Below are 14972 nucleotides of genomic sequence, written 5' to 3'. Positions count from 1 at the left end.
CTTTAAATGGAAAATTGACCTGGATGCCAAATAGATGGATAGTACACCCCGATCAACTCAAAAGAACAAGAATTGCGACAAGCTCAGGAGGCTAGGTATTGGGGTAAGCCTACTTGAAATGCTGAGGTATCATTATTACTTGGCTAGAGGCATTCTACATAGCATCCCATTAATACCTTTTCTGAAATACAATGGGTTTTAAAACATCCTTTTTTTTAACAGTGGAAGAGATCGCCAGGGCCTTAATGTTTTCATTGTTCCTCAGTCATGTCAGCAAGCTTTGTAGGTTGGCTTGCTTTGTGAAAATTGTGCAACTTCAATGGGTGAGATGGGGAAGGGTGAACTAAGATGGTAACTTTACAAGTAAAGTTGCAGGGCTTGCTAAAGCTCTTAAATATTTTTTTGTTGTAATGAAAGAAGTTTAAAAAAGTTGCACTATTGATTATTCCAATTATGAAATTATTTTAAATTCCCATCGACAGTCAGATTTGGTCAGAAGTTGTGGTCAGTAGTTATGTGGTTCAATAGTTGTGTCAAAAGTTTGTTTGGTCAGAAATTGTGTTTGTGGTCCCTAGATGTCAGAAGTTGTGTGGTTGTGCTCAATAGTTGTGTGGTTGTGGTTAATAGATGTGGTAAGCAGTTGTGTGGTTATGTTCAGAAGTTGTGTGGTTGTGGTCAATAGTTGTGTAGTTGTGGTCACTAGATGTGGTAAGCAGTTGTGTGGTTGCGCTTAGAAGTTGTGTGGTTGTGGTCAATAGTTGTGTGGTTGTGGTCACTAGATGTGGTAAGAAGTTGTGTGGTTGCGGTTAGAAGTTGTGCGGTTGATGTCAGATGTTATGTGGTTCTGTAGTTGTGGTCAATAGTTAAATGTGTGATCAGAAGTTGTGTGGTTGTGGAATATAATTGGGTGGTTGTGGTCACTAGATATGGTAAGCATTTGTGTGGTTGTGGTATGTAATTGTATGGTTGTGGATACTAGATGTGGTCAGAAGTTGTGAGGTTGAGGTCAAAAGTTGTGTGGTTGTGGTCACTTCTCTCTCATCATTTTGGCCCACGTGTCCTAGCAACGGTTCCGTTATGGAATCTCAATAACAACACAGAGCTGTTAGAAACGAGCAGGCGATGAGTTACTAAAATTGCTCTACCAAGAGATTAGTACACACGATTTCTAAACCGTTTTTAGGATTTGACAAGCAGAGAAGTGTAGGAAGATTTCATTCCAAAATATTTTTGTCTAATTGTTGGGTTAGTGGTAAAAACGGTAGTTGTCTGGAAAATAATACATCTGCTAGCTTCTGACATGAATAACAGCAGCTAGAAAGAGACAGGCGATGGGTTACTAAAACGGCTCTAGTTACACATTGGCACGCATGATTCCGAATCCGAAACGGAGAAGTAGATGAAGATTTCATACCTTAGAAAATGTTAGTTGGAAGTGATGATGACACAATGGGGAGCCTTAGAATAGTGAGAAATAACATGTTAGCGTATTTGGGGGAAAAAAATGCCGAAAAGTTTAATAACGTAAAAAGTATAACATATATCAAAACGTTGTATACTCGAGCGAGACCATTCTGCACGTTTTGACATTTGAACGGTGTTTCTAGCTTAAACGGTGTAGGATGAGTAGAGTGTGGAAGAAGAAGTATGTCGAATATCTAAACTGGGGCTCTTGCTGCGCAATCCCCTCAATAATATTCAGAGAGAGCACTATCCAATTCTGTATATAACCCTGGATTGCTAATGTTATGTATTGGTCAATGACAGGCTTTGAAGCGACCACTCAGCCATAATCGCGTTCAGAAGGAATGAATGGAATTCTACAGTATTTCATTTAAATGTTTATGGGACAAAATTATATGCATTTAAGTATGTTTTTGATGTAATGGGGAAAGTAACATGAGTACTTTCAAAGGTGTATGTAATAGAATAAACGTGGACATTAACAAATGTAGACAAAAATAAATGCATTTCTAAAGCTCCCACAACATTACATTGGTGGGCGAGTGCCAAGATGGAGGCGCGAAGACTTCAAAACAGCACCCCCTGTTAGACATCTAGTGTATATTTAAATGATTGGAGATGGGCTCTTTCCTTGTGCTGACGTGGAACCAATAAATACTAACTGCCAGTCTCGACGGAATTTTTAAAATGATTGCACAGGAATGAACGCGTCAAACGAAAAGAAAAACAAAGGCCATATTTGTTAGAATTTTTATTTATTTTTATAAAGCGTGTTTTATTAATAGTTGTTAAAATACTAGCGAATCAGTCACAGAGTAGGCCTGTGTTACTATTTTCTGTTTGAGAGCTGGCATTTTGGTTATTTCGTCATTGATTCCACCCGGACTGTTTTACTGGCTGTACAGTTCCATTCTATCGAACGGAACCCCCAGTAAGCAGAAGCAACTTCTCATGTTACTTTACGCATCTCTCATACCCTTGCATTTGTATTAATTTAACCCCAAATTAAGAGTTTGTGGTCAAGATGGGAGTGCCGAAATTCTACCGATGGATTTCTGAAAGATACCCTTGCCTGAGTGAAGTTGTCAAGGAACATCAGGTATGATATCCGTAGCCTACTTTTTTTGCTACCTAGTAAGCGAATATTACTGTTGCAGGTAACTAGTCAAGCTATCAAGCTAAATATAGCAGGCCCATAACAGTTTCACCTTCACGTATCGATGTCTCCACTCTGCCCTTACGCGCTACTCATAGCTATGATTTATTATTAATAAACCAACGTATTGTATTTACAATTACACCTGCAGTTAGCTAACTGACGGTACATTAATATTTACCAACTCATTTAGCTACGTGTTTGACTCAATTTACCTTCTAGGTAGCTAATTAGTTAGCTAGTTTGCGTGCTACTACTACTTGCTATCAGCTCCAGTTAGATGTCATAACAAATAGCCTAGTGAATAAGGCAGGCCTATATTAGTTTAGCTGAGGAACGCTCAATTCTGTTCTCTTTATCGAGGCGGAGTTGATTTTATGCTTTGTTTGGTTTGTCAAGTAAATATAACGTTATTCTGAATAACAAATACTGTAGTCGTCGACCAGATGTAACAGTTTTACTACCGAGATCACCAGTGCCAGATTAGCCCACATTTGTTGGCAGGTGTGCAAGATGCATTAGTGGAATATTGACCAAGAGTCCATATCTGTTTCCAATCAATCCCACTAGATCTTTTTTATTTTTTTATCCTCAACTCATAAATACACTCCCTCCATTATTAAAGTATTGATGCTATTGCCTTCTTATATGGATAGTAGACAGAGCAGTCGGCCCATCTGTCTGACACACCCCTTTACCTCTCTCTTAAAGATCCCAGAGTTTGACAACCTCTACCTGGATATGAATGGCATCATCCACCAGTGCTCCCACCCCAACGATGAGGACGTCCACTTCCGTATCTCGGAGGAGAAGATCTTTGCGGACATCTTCCACTACCTGGAGGTGCTGTTCAGGATCATCAAGCCCAGGAAGGTGTTCTTCATGGCCGTGGACGGAGTGGCTCCCCGGGCCAAGATGAACCAGCAGAGAGGCAGGAGATTCCGGTAAAGATCATGATAACAACTGCCTTTGTACTTTATGTGCTGTGTCTGTGACCGAGTGGCATAGCGATGGATCACGCAATGTCATAACTCAATCAACCAATCAGTCACTTACATGTTTCTTGTGAAGGTCGGCCAAAGAAGCAGAGGACAAGATAAAGAAAGCCCTTGAGAAAGGAGAGGTCCTACCCTCTGAGGCCCGCTTTGACTCCAACTGCATCACACCTGGTATGTAGCCTCCTACACGATCCATCACTTCTCCACCAATCTGTCCACTCATACCTCTCATCCAATTCCTAGGGGTTCAGGTTGTCCTTCCTGTTTTAGTCTGTTCTTCAGTTTTGTGCCTACTGAATACGATCCATCATGTCTCTCCTGTAGGGACGGACTTCATGGCCAGGCTACAGGAGCAGCTCAAGTATTTTGTCAACAGCAAACTATCCACAGATAATGCCTGGAAAGGAGTTAACGTCTACCTTTCCGGACATGAGGTGAGGACGGGCAGTGTGCACATTTTGTTTGATTAGATGTCATATGTGAATGAGTGACATTGACTGTACATGCGTTGTAACTGTCTGTGTCTGTGACCCTCTGTTTCCCTCCCAGACTCCAGGAGAAGGAGAACACAAGATCATGGAGTTTATCCGCAGTGAAAACTCAGAGCCAGGCCACGACCCAAACACACGCCACTGTCTCTATGGCCTGGATGCTGACCTGGTGGGTGGCCCGCGGGTTTGGGAGATACGGCATCAATGTGTGTCGGGAAGTGTGTGTGTGACATTAGGGAGATGTGTATATGGTGGCAGATGTGAATGTATATGGTGGCAGATGTGAATGTCTATGTATGTCTGTAATCCAGGGGTGTCCAACATATGGCTAGCAAATCAGATCTGGCCCGCAAGCGTGCTCCAATCCGGCCTGCAGATGGGTTGAGTTACTAATATACTAAAATACTAATATTTTTATATTTTGGGGAGGGGGATGAACTTAATATACTTTAAGTGACTAAAACCAGATCGAAATTGTATAGAAATGAAGACCAAATTGAAGTCAGAATGCGGTCACTGGGGCAAAATTAGTTTGACGCCCTTTGCTGTAATCAGTCAATTACCGTGACAGAATTCTACTGTTGTTTCATACGTATTAATGAAGGTGTGTTGTATTAACTACAGTCTCTTTCTCTACTACAGATGATGTTAGGTCTGACCAGCCACGAGCCACACTTCTCCCTACTCAGAGAAGAGGTCCGCTTTGGAGGAAAGAAAAACCAGAAGAGGTGTGTCTGGTTTGTGTGTTTGTGTGTGTGTGTCTGGTTTGTGTGTTTGTGTGTGTGTGTCTGGTTTGTGTGTGTGTCTGGTTTGTGTGTGTGTGTCTGGTGTGTGTGTGTGTGTGAGACAGAGTTATATGTATGTATTCCCCTCCTGCAGAATAACAGCTCCAGAGGAGACAACCTTCCATCTACTGCACCTGTCACTATTTAGGGAGTACATAGACTACGAGTTCTCTGAAGTTAAGGTAAGACAAACGCATACTCCCACAGAATAAAATTCTGCTTCAGTGTGACAAATACAGTAGATGCATATCTACTTGCTTACTGATAAGTGACTAACACACAGTATCAATTCTCTATGAATGGTTTGAATAACAATGTCATATGATTGGTTGGTCCTCACAGTAAGATGTCTGATGATTGGTTGTTTAACAGAACAAGATCTCGTTTGAGTACGACCTGGAGCGAATCATCGACGACTGGATCCTAATGGGCTTCCTGGTGGGGAATGACTTCATCCCTCACCTTCCTCATCTTCACATCAACCAAGACGCCCTGCCTCTCCTTTACCGCACCTACATCAGTGTGCTGCCAACGCTGGGAGGTGAGAACACTCACACACCGTACTCGGACAACACACAATCCACACATACGTTTTATTTGCGTACCGGCTGGAGAAATTGATTCGCTTCTTTATATTTGACCCATGCAGGGTACTTGAATGAGAATGGCCACCTGAACCTGGGCAACTTTGAGAAGTACCTGGAGAAACTGTCCGAGGTGGGAGAGACCAGTAAACATCCACAAATCAGTGGAATTATTTAATTACAATGCATTTCTGATTGTGACGCCAGTCTTGCTCTCTTTCTCTCTCTTGATACCTGTTTTGCAATCTCTCTCTTCATCCCTTCCTCTTTATCCCCTTTTCCCGCTCTCTTCCTCTGCCCCAGTTTGACAGGGAGCACTTCAACGAGGTGTTTGTGGATCTCAAGTGGTTTGAGAGTAAGGTGGGCAACAAGTACCTGAACGAGGCCGCGGGACTGGCAGCAGAGGAGGCTCACAGCAAGGACGCCAGGAGGAAAGACCCGGTGAGACATGCGCCTGCAATGCACACGCAGAGATCCTTCAAATGCAGATGCGTGTCTTGAAATCCATATTCAATGTCTCTGTGTGTGTGCAGGACTCTCTGCGTCTAACTACTCTGGATGGCGGGAAGGACCGAGTCCCTGGTCGAGGTTTTGAGGAGGATGGTGAAGAAGAGGACATGTTTGAGGCAGAGTTCAGACAGTACAAACGCACCTACTACATGACCAAGATGGGAGTGGAGGTGGTCTCAGAGTTAGTATACCTCACCAGTGTCTCCCCCAAAATACTCAAAATATTTTCCCACAACCTCGAACGATCCTGAAATGCTCTTAGAAAAGTTTGTTTCCCCAAACGGAGCTGAACTTGTATGATTCTTCTAGTTAATAACTTAAGACAATGGCATTGTAGAGCACGACGCTCGTTTAAACTTTTGTTGTTTGTATTGTCTTCAGTGAGTTTCTAGCAAATCAGGCGTTGTGCTATGTGGAGGGAATCCAGTGGATCCTGCATTACTATTACCATGGAGTCCAGTCCTGGAGCTGGTGAGTGTCTCTCTCTGTCTGTCCCTATGTATGTCCCTCTGTTTGTCTCCATGTCCCACTGTCTTTCTGTGCACGCGTGTACTAAAACCTCCCTCTGTCCTAGGTATTACCCTCACCACTACGCCCCGTTCCTGTCAGATGTGAGGAACATAGCCCATCTGAAGTTGACCTTTGACATGGGCAAGCCTTTCATGCCCTTCCAGCAACTACTGGGAGTCCTGCCCGCTGCCAGCAAAGACCTGCTTCCCCAGAGCTACAGGGTAACGCACACATACAGACCTGCTTCCCCAGAGCTACAGGGTAACGCACTCATACAGACCTGCTTCCCCAGAGCTACAGGGTAACGCACACATACAGACCTGCTTCCCCAGAGCTACAGGGTAACGCACTCATACAGACCTGCTTCCCCAGAGCTACAGGGTAACGCACACATGCAGACCTGCTTCCCCAGAGCTACAGGGTAACGCACACATGCAGACCTGCTTCCCCAGAGCTACAGGGTAACGCACACATGCAGACCTGCTTCCCCAGAGCTACAGGGTAACGCACACATGCAGACCTGCTTCCCCAGAGCTACAGGGTAACGCACACATGCAGACCTGCTTCCCCATAGCTACAGGGTAACGCACACATGCAGACCTGCTTCCCCAGAGCTACAGGGTAACGCACACATGCAGACCTGCTTCCCCAGAGCTACAGGGTAACGCAAACATACAGACCTGCTTCCAGAGCTACAGGGTAACGCACACATACAGACCTGCTTCCCCAGAGCTACAGGGTAACGCACACATGCAGACCTGCTTCCCCAGAGCTACAGGGTAACGCACACATACAGACCTGCTTCCAGAGCTACAGGGTAACGCACACATACAGACCTGCTTCCCCAGAGCTACAGGGTAACGCACACATGCAGACCTGCTTCCCCAGAGCTACAGGGTAACGCACTCATACAGACCTGCTTCCCCAGAGCTACAGGGTAACGCACACATGCAGACCTGCTTAGCAGCATTGTGGCGACCTATGACATGTACACTTTCTTATAACACACCCGCATTCCGATACCTCCGTTTTGTTCTGTCCACAGCACCTGATGACATCAGAGAATTCTAGCATCATTGAGTATTACCCTTTGGACTTCAAGACGGACCTCAACGGGAAACAGCAGGAGTGGGAGGCTGTGGTGCTCATCCCCTTCATCGACGAGGTGCACACAGATGTCATTCGGTGACCTACTTCATCTCCGTGTGTCTTTTAAAAATTCTGACGTTACTTATTTATTTGCATGTTTTCCTTTCCAGAGATGTTTGCTCGCTGCGATGGAGCCTTATAACGATCACATGACCAAGGCTGAGAAGGCCCGTAACCGCCACACCGAGTGTGCTGTGTACAGCTACCACGCTGAGCTAGACTACCCTTACACCTCCACCCTGCCTGAACTGTTCCCCAGCATCATGCACTGCCATGTCAGGTGAGACACACGCTGAACGTACGCACACACACACACACACACTGAACACACTACTTCCACGAGGCTAAGATACTGTAACGTGATTGGTGGTTTCCAGGGTGACATCGGTTCCCATGGACGCGTGGCACGTGTCGTTGAGCCACGTGGGGCGCAGCGACAACAGCAGCCAGCTCTACTTCCTCGGCTTCCCCACCCTGCAGCACATCAGACACAAGGTACAATAGACGGGCCGACAGACAATGAGACGGAGTGTGAATCGGGAACACGTGATCTGAGAGCAACACAAAACGTATAATAAAATGGAACACTATAATATCATGTGCTGTCTCTGTTCAGGAAACACGCTGACAGCGTTCTGCCACTCGTCACACCCCACAGTCAGTCTTCACACAAGGCACAGGTGGCCAACAGTCCCAAGATGATTTGTCAATAAAGATGCTTCAAGCTCAAGATCTAGTTACGTAAACGGTCACTCAATAATCCAGGCCCTCGCAGTGTGGCCGGAGAGGTATACAAGCTAGATCTGTTTTGAGGATTTTCTAAAGCTAGCCAGCTTCAGTTAGCTTCACGTTCCATTATGTCGCACGCGGCTAGTCGAACGATGAACTCTTTATTGAGACGAGGCTAGAACATCAATCCGTTGGCGAGTCGGTGTCACATTTTCATTTTGCCCGAAAATCACAATGAAAGAGAAGTTACCCTGCAAATTAAGCAGGCTATGTTGGGAAATGGGCTATTGTTTATGGTATTGTTTATGGTCTTCACTGTGTTTATCAATGTACGGGCCTTTTATACCCCCCCCCCCCCCCCCCCCAAAACACTTATCGCGTGGAGTTTCAAATGAATCCCATTCGTTACTAAATGTGTAGAACGATATGGTCCGGAGAATGACGAGGGAGCCTAATTTGATTGGTCCTCGCCTCGCGGCCCAAACACTTCATTCAGAATAAATAGCCTGCCACAGAGCAGGTTAGCTCTGTGGAAGGGTTCTGAAGGGTTCGTTGCCATAGAAATGTACCTGCCTAAAAAGGTGAGCCCAGGTCATGTCAACGGCTAAAAAGGTGAGCCCAGGTCATGTCAACAGGCTAAAAAGGTGAGCCCAGGTCACGTCAACGGCTAAAAAGGTGAGCCCAGGTCACGTCAACGGCTAAAAAGGTGAGCCCAGGTCACGTCAACGGCTAAAAAGGTGAGCCCAGGTCACGTCAACGGCTAAAAAGGTGAGCCCAGGTCACGTCAACGGCTAAAAAGGTGAGCCCAGGTCATGTCAACAGCTATCTCGATTTGAACCACGAGAGTCGACCAACGTTTAGCTCGCTCTTCAATCTCACGCCGTAGTACAAACCCCTCTGAACTGAGGTCTCATTGAAACCAGGAGATTCCTTTTTTTAATTTGTTTAATGTGGCTGCATTTACACCCCCAGTATTGATTGTGTATTGGCCGTCTTGGCATCGGAATACTTCTGTTTATGTTTCATATGTAGATTTGCCCCCCCCGTCGTCTTTATAGTTCTATAAGAAGAAGCACGGAGTGGTGGTGTTCCAGCAGAGCAGCCGAGGAGAGAACATGATGCTGGAGATCACACGTAGCAAAGAGGAACCTGTGAGTGTAGATGCGTGCACACGGTCTTGATTCTATGAAGAGCCGACGACTGTGTTGGGTCTATGTCTGGAGCAGAAACGGTAGATGTTGTTTCTCTCTCTCTCAGGTGTGTGGCGATGTGGCGGCCCTGGTCCTGGGTTGCTCTCTGTTTGTCAACTGGCCCCACCTAGAGGAGGCCAGGGTGACAGCGGTGTCTGACGGGGAGAGCAAGTAAGAATCACGCTGAGTTCTACTCGTGCCTAAAATAGATGGCAGTATTATACCCGGACCGTCACTCAAAACCCTTTATGCCTCTGGCTCTGCCGTTCATTCACTTCTCTTTCGACCGTTACTTTGAAGAACACCGAGTCGTTGAAATTCATCGGTCTACCTCAAACACTCCTTTCCCTTACTTCTTCTACATCACACCCCTCCCGCTCAGGTTCTTCCTGGAGGAGCCGGCGGGAGTGCAGAAGCTGTATGACCAGGACTCACCCCCCCCCACCAAGGTCACCTACCTCAGTGACAAGGAGCAGAAGGACTGGGTGAAGGATGTCCAGGGCATCACTGAGCAGTAAGGATCCGTTTGTTAAAAACCTACGTTTTGTTATCAAAGGGTAAGATTTATTTAACCAAGATGTCCCATTGTGGTCAGAGCTGATAAGACCACTTGGCCGTGGGGGACTTTGGCAGACCTCTCTCCTCCTTACCTAAATACATCTCAATCTCTTCTCCTCTCAGTTTCAGTAAGCGTAAGGGCATCGTGGTGAATGAGACGGCGGTGGTGTTGTATGCCCAGCTGCTGACAGGCAGGAAGTATGTACCTGGGCAGAGCGGACAGGTGCACCTGGAGAAACAGTGGTCCAAGCAGATAATGCCCTTCGCCTACCAGACCATTGTCAAGGTAGGCACACGCATACAGAGATGTACATAGGAAGACACACATACTACACACGCATACCTCACATTCCTCTCTCTCCTCCTTCGCTCGCTCTCTTCTCTCCTGCGCTCTCTCCTCCTTTGCTCTCTCTCTCTGTCTGTCTCTCTCAGGATATCAAGGCCTTTGACTCGTCGTCGACTCGCTTCCAGACCCTGGAGGAGCTGTTTCCCCCGACGACCACAGTGTTCATGGTGGGGAACCCCTACTACGGAGCCATGGGAGAGGTCTGTACCGCTTCCGGTCTCTACTTCCTGTTTGAGCTTTACACACTTCCTTATTGACTTGGAATCATCAGTAATGGGGACTCTTGAAGAGTACTGGTACACTTGCTGCTGAAGAGTACTGGTTTAGGCTTGCTGCTTTTTGTGACCTTGAATTTGAATATCTAGTCTTGCAAATAAATATTTGTCAAAACAAAACGTAAAATGTATGCACTTTTAGATGTGATAAAGAGAAATAATATTTAATGTGATTTATTGGACATTTTTGGGGGGCTTAATCTGTTGAATTGCATATCTTTGCCTTTTCAATAACATGATTTGCTCTTGGACACATAGGTGCAGGAGTCTAGTGACGTCATCGAAGAGGGACGAGTGTGGGTAGTGTTCACGGTGCCCTGTGAACCACCGATGGAAGCCTTAATACAGAACCAGCATGTAAGTCAATCTCAAAACGACACATCTTTCACACTCCTCCTCGCCCTGCCCCACCACATGACCAAACGTGTGCGCCGTTGCTAAGCTTACTCCCTCCCTCCCTTCCCTGGTAGAAATACTGTGTGAAGTACAGTCCCGGCTACGTTCTGGCCTCTCGCCTCGGCATCACCAGCTATCTCGTCTCCAGATTCTCCGGCAGCATCTTCGTCGGCAGAGGATCCAAGAAGAAGTGAGTGAACACCTCTCAAATGGACGTCTATTTCCCATTTAGTGTACTACTTTTGACCAGAGCCGTGTAGGTTGAATAAACCATGTGACGCGCTCTCCCTCTCTCAGTCCCCATGGGGAGCAGAAGGCTAACGTTGGTCTGAACCTGAAGTTCAATAAGAAGAATGAGGAGGTGCCAGGTTACACCAAGAGAACTGAGAAGGAGTGGCTCTACTCTGACGCTGTGGAGGAGCTGATGTCTGAGTACCTGGATAGGTGTGTGTGTGTGTGTGTGTGTGTGTCCTTGTGTGTTTTTCTCTGCATTTATGAAACTGTGTTGTCTGTATGTGTGAAACTGCGAAAGTGTACATGTGTTCTTATTTGTGTGCGTGTGTAACCTGCAATTGTGTCTCCTCCTGTAGGTTCTCTGAAGTGTTTGGCCTGGTGTCCAGGAACAGTCACGACGATGTCTTCTACGAGGACGACATCTGGCCTGCGGAGTACGAGAACGGGTAACATTCATGCACTCACATTTTAAGATTTGCACTCGACAATCATAATTTACACTCATACACTCATAACAGTTAAACCTGTATGCTTGTAACACTTACTCAAGTTCAGTTATCTCGAAGGCCCAGTGCAGTCACAATGACTTATTTTTTTTCCTGTCTGACCACTCCGACTGTCCTACCAAAATACTTGCTTGAGAAATGTTTGTTTCTGTTTGACCATTTAAAAAAAAAAATGGAAATCTATTACCATAAGGTACTGAAATGTTACCTAGAAATGGTTTGATATTGAGATGAAAACGGCTGCATTGGGCCTTTAAACGCTCATGTAAAACACTTGGAGGACGTTTTAATATATGTAACAAGGCAGAGGTAGATCATAACAGTTGTAGGAATACTGAAGATGGTGGTGATGGTAGTTGTGATGGGGATGGTTTTACGGGCAGCGCGGAGAAGGTGAAGGAGATCACTTCCTGGTTGAAGACCCACCCAGTCGCCGACGTCGCCCGCGCGTCATGTGACCTGCAGATCCTGGACAAGGCCATCGTGGAGCGGATCGAGGAGGAGGTGGTGAAGGCTAAGGTAACTCGGTGGGGGGGGGTCAATCATTTAGCTGTTCTGTCCGTTAATCATCTCTCTGTCGATCATTTATTTACTCCTACTCGCTTTCTTTTCTATCATGAAATCCCCTCTAACCTCGTTTTTATGTCAATCAATAATATAGATGGTTGCATATGCAGACTACTACTCAACCAGCCCTTCCTTTACTGTCAGTAACTAATCTACTTTCCTTTTTTAATGTTCATGTAGTGACTCTTACCTCTGTCTGTTTCTCAGGTGAAGAAGAGCAGCGAGAAAGTACGTGTTACTGTGAAGCCACGTTTGCTCTTCAGGGTGAGTTCGTCACTTTCCGGTTTTTGTTGTTGCGTGTGTTTTTCTAGAGAGTGAGTGAAAATGACATTGGCTCCAAACAGCGCAAGGGTTCAGAGTTCCAACAATTCCAACTCCACACCTCTCTAACCTGTGTGTGTGTGTGTGTGTGTGCGTGTCCCTCCCTCCAGCCCTTAGAGCAGCAGCACGGTGTGGTCCCTGACCCGGATGCAGAGTACCACCTGTTTGACCGAGTGGTCAACGTCAGAGAGAGCTTCTCTGTCCCCCTCGGCCTCAGGGGAACCGTCATCGGCATCAAGGCAGGTTAGTGGTCGCACGCGCACCCAAACGTACACTCGGAAAGTATTCAGACCCCTTGACTTTTTCCACATTTTGTTATGCTACAGCCTTATTCTAAAATTGATTAAATTATCCGCCCCCCTGATTATTCTACACACAATACCCCATGATGACATAGCGAAAATATTTTATTTTTTAAATGTTTGCTAATTTATTACAAATTTTAAAAAGCTACCTTATTAAAAGTATGAGGTCACTTAGAAATGTCATTGTTTTTGAATGAAAAGCATTGAGCAAGAGGACAAGTACATTACTGTCTAGTTTGAGAAACAGACGCCTCACAAGTCCTTAACTGGCAGCTTCATTAAGTAGTACCCGCAAAGCACCAGTCTCAACGGCAACAGTGAAGAAGCGACCCCGGGATGCTGGCCTTCTAGGCAGAGTTGCAAAGAAAAAGCCATATCTCAGACTAGCCAATAAAAAGAAAAGATTAAGATGGGCAAAATAACAGACACTGGACAGAGGAACACTGCTTAGAAGGCCAGCATCCCGGAGTCACCTCTTCACTGTTGACGTTGAGACTGGTGTTTTGTGGGTACTATTTAATGAAGCTGCCAGTTGAGGACTTGAGGCGTCTGTTTCTCAAACTAGACACTCTCCTTAATGCAACCGCTATGTCAGATTTTAAAAAAACTTTACGGAAAAAGCAAACCATGCAATAATCTGAGACGGTGCTCAGAAAATAAATAAAATTATCCGCCATGTTGGAGTCAACAGAAACCAGAAATCACATTATAAATATTCCCTTACGCTTTGATGATCTTCATCAGCATGCACTACCAGGAATCCCAGTTCCACAATAAATGTTTGATTTGTTCGAAAATGTCCATTATTTATGTCCACGTAGGTACTTATGTTAGAGCGTTAGGTACACATATCCAAACGCTTGTGCAGGTCCAGCATGACTTCAGACAAAAACTTCAAAGTTCTATTACAGGTCGAAGAAACATTTCAAACTAAGTACAGAATCAATCATTAGGATATTTTTAACATATCGCTTCAATAAAGTTCCAACCGGAGTATTCCTTTGTGTCTTGATGAGCAACGGAACGCAAGTGGATACCATGAGGAATGTGCGTGATCAGAAAATGGCTGACTGCCAGACACCTGACTGATTCTGCTATCATTCACTCCCCCAACATCATAGAAGTCTCATTATAATTTCTATTGATGGTGGAACCCCTAGGCAGTGCAACATCATTAATATCTCAAGGGGATTTCATTGGGGACTCTGGTGAATACAGACAAAGCTCAGATTTCGGACTTCCTGTTTTGATTTCAACTCAGGATTTTGCCTGCCAATATGAGTTCTGTTATACTCACAGACATCATTCAAACAATTTTAGAAACTTTAGTGTTTTCTATCCAATACTAATAATAAAATGCATATATTAGAAACTGAGACTGAGGAGCAGGCCGTTTACTTTAGGCACCTTATTCATCCAAGCTACTCAATACTGCCCCCCCAGCCATAAAAGGTTAACACACACACCGAGGAGACCTTACAGCTTATCATAGCATCACTTATTAACCCTTTAAAGGGTTTAAGGCCGTAGTTTAACCCTCTTCATTCCACCCCTTTGAGGCCATCTCTAATCCATATTAGAATAGGGCTGTAACAAAATGTGGAAAAAGTCAAGGGGTGGAATACTTTCCGAATGCACTGTGTAACACACATGCGGTCAGCCTCATCTTTGAACAGTCTCTAAACTGATGTTTAACCTCTCTCCCGTGGCAGCTGATCGGGAGGCCGAGGTGTTGTATGAGGTTGTTTTCGATGAAGAGTTTGCTGGTGGACTTACGATCAGGTACAGCCTCGTGTCTGTTTTCATATAGGCCTATGTCAAGTGTTTCAATCCTCGATCAATCGCATGTTTCCTATTACATAGTTTATTTATTTTTTACGTTAAGCACCGGAGTTTTT

The 14972-nt window shown here is 45.2% G+C and overlaps 1 protein-coding gene across 1 annotated transcript in view; it reads left to right on the top strand.

Moving 5' to 3' along the window:
• Positions 1-2140: 2140 nt before the first annotated feature.
• LOC115114321 (5'-3' exoribonuclease 1-like) overlaps positions 2141-14972 on the top strand; it is a 26492-nt gene continuing 13660 nt past the window's right edge. Inside the window, 29 exon segments of the mRNA XM_029642458.2 lie at positions 2141-2563; positions 3332-3564; positions 3692-3789; positions 3943-4052; positions 4168-4278; positions 4752-4837; positions 4989-5076; positions 5267-5435; positions 5544-5611; positions 5782-5919; positions 6012-6169; positions 6370-6459; positions 6563-6719; positions 7544-7663; positions 7758-7927; positions 8025-8142; positions 9435-9527; positions 9634-9737; positions 9949-10080; positions 10248-10410; positions 10557-10670; positions 11004-11102; positions 11216-11331; positions 11439-11585; positions 11732-11821; positions 12265-12400; positions 12656-12712; positions 12880-13012; positions 14787-14856. Of these exon segments, the coding sequence (XP_029498318.2) occupies positions 2489-2563; positions 3332-3564; positions 3692-3789; positions 3943-4052; positions 4168-4278; positions 4752-4837; positions 4989-5076; positions 5267-5435; positions 5544-5611; positions 5782-5919; positions 6012-6169; positions 6370-6459; positions 6563-6719; positions 7544-7663; positions 7758-7927; positions 8025-8142; positions 9435-9527; positions 9634-9737; positions 9949-10080; positions 10248-10410; positions 10557-10670; positions 11004-11102; positions 11216-11331; positions 11439-11585; positions 11732-11821; positions 12265-12400; positions 12656-12712; positions 12880-13012; positions 14787-14856 (3443 nt within the window). The 5' untranslated portion in view covers positions 2141-2488.

Source organism: Oncorhynchus nerka, linkage group LG9b, assembly GCF_034236695.1.
Source record: "Oncorhynchus nerka isolate Pitt River linkage group LG9b, Oner_Uvic_2.0, whole genome shotgun sequence".
Lineage (NCBI taxonomy): Eukaryota > Metazoa > Chordata > Actinopteri > Salmoniformes > Salmonidae > Oncorhynchus > Oncorhynchus nerka.
This window is presented reverse-complemented; position numbering and strand designations above follow the sequence as displayed.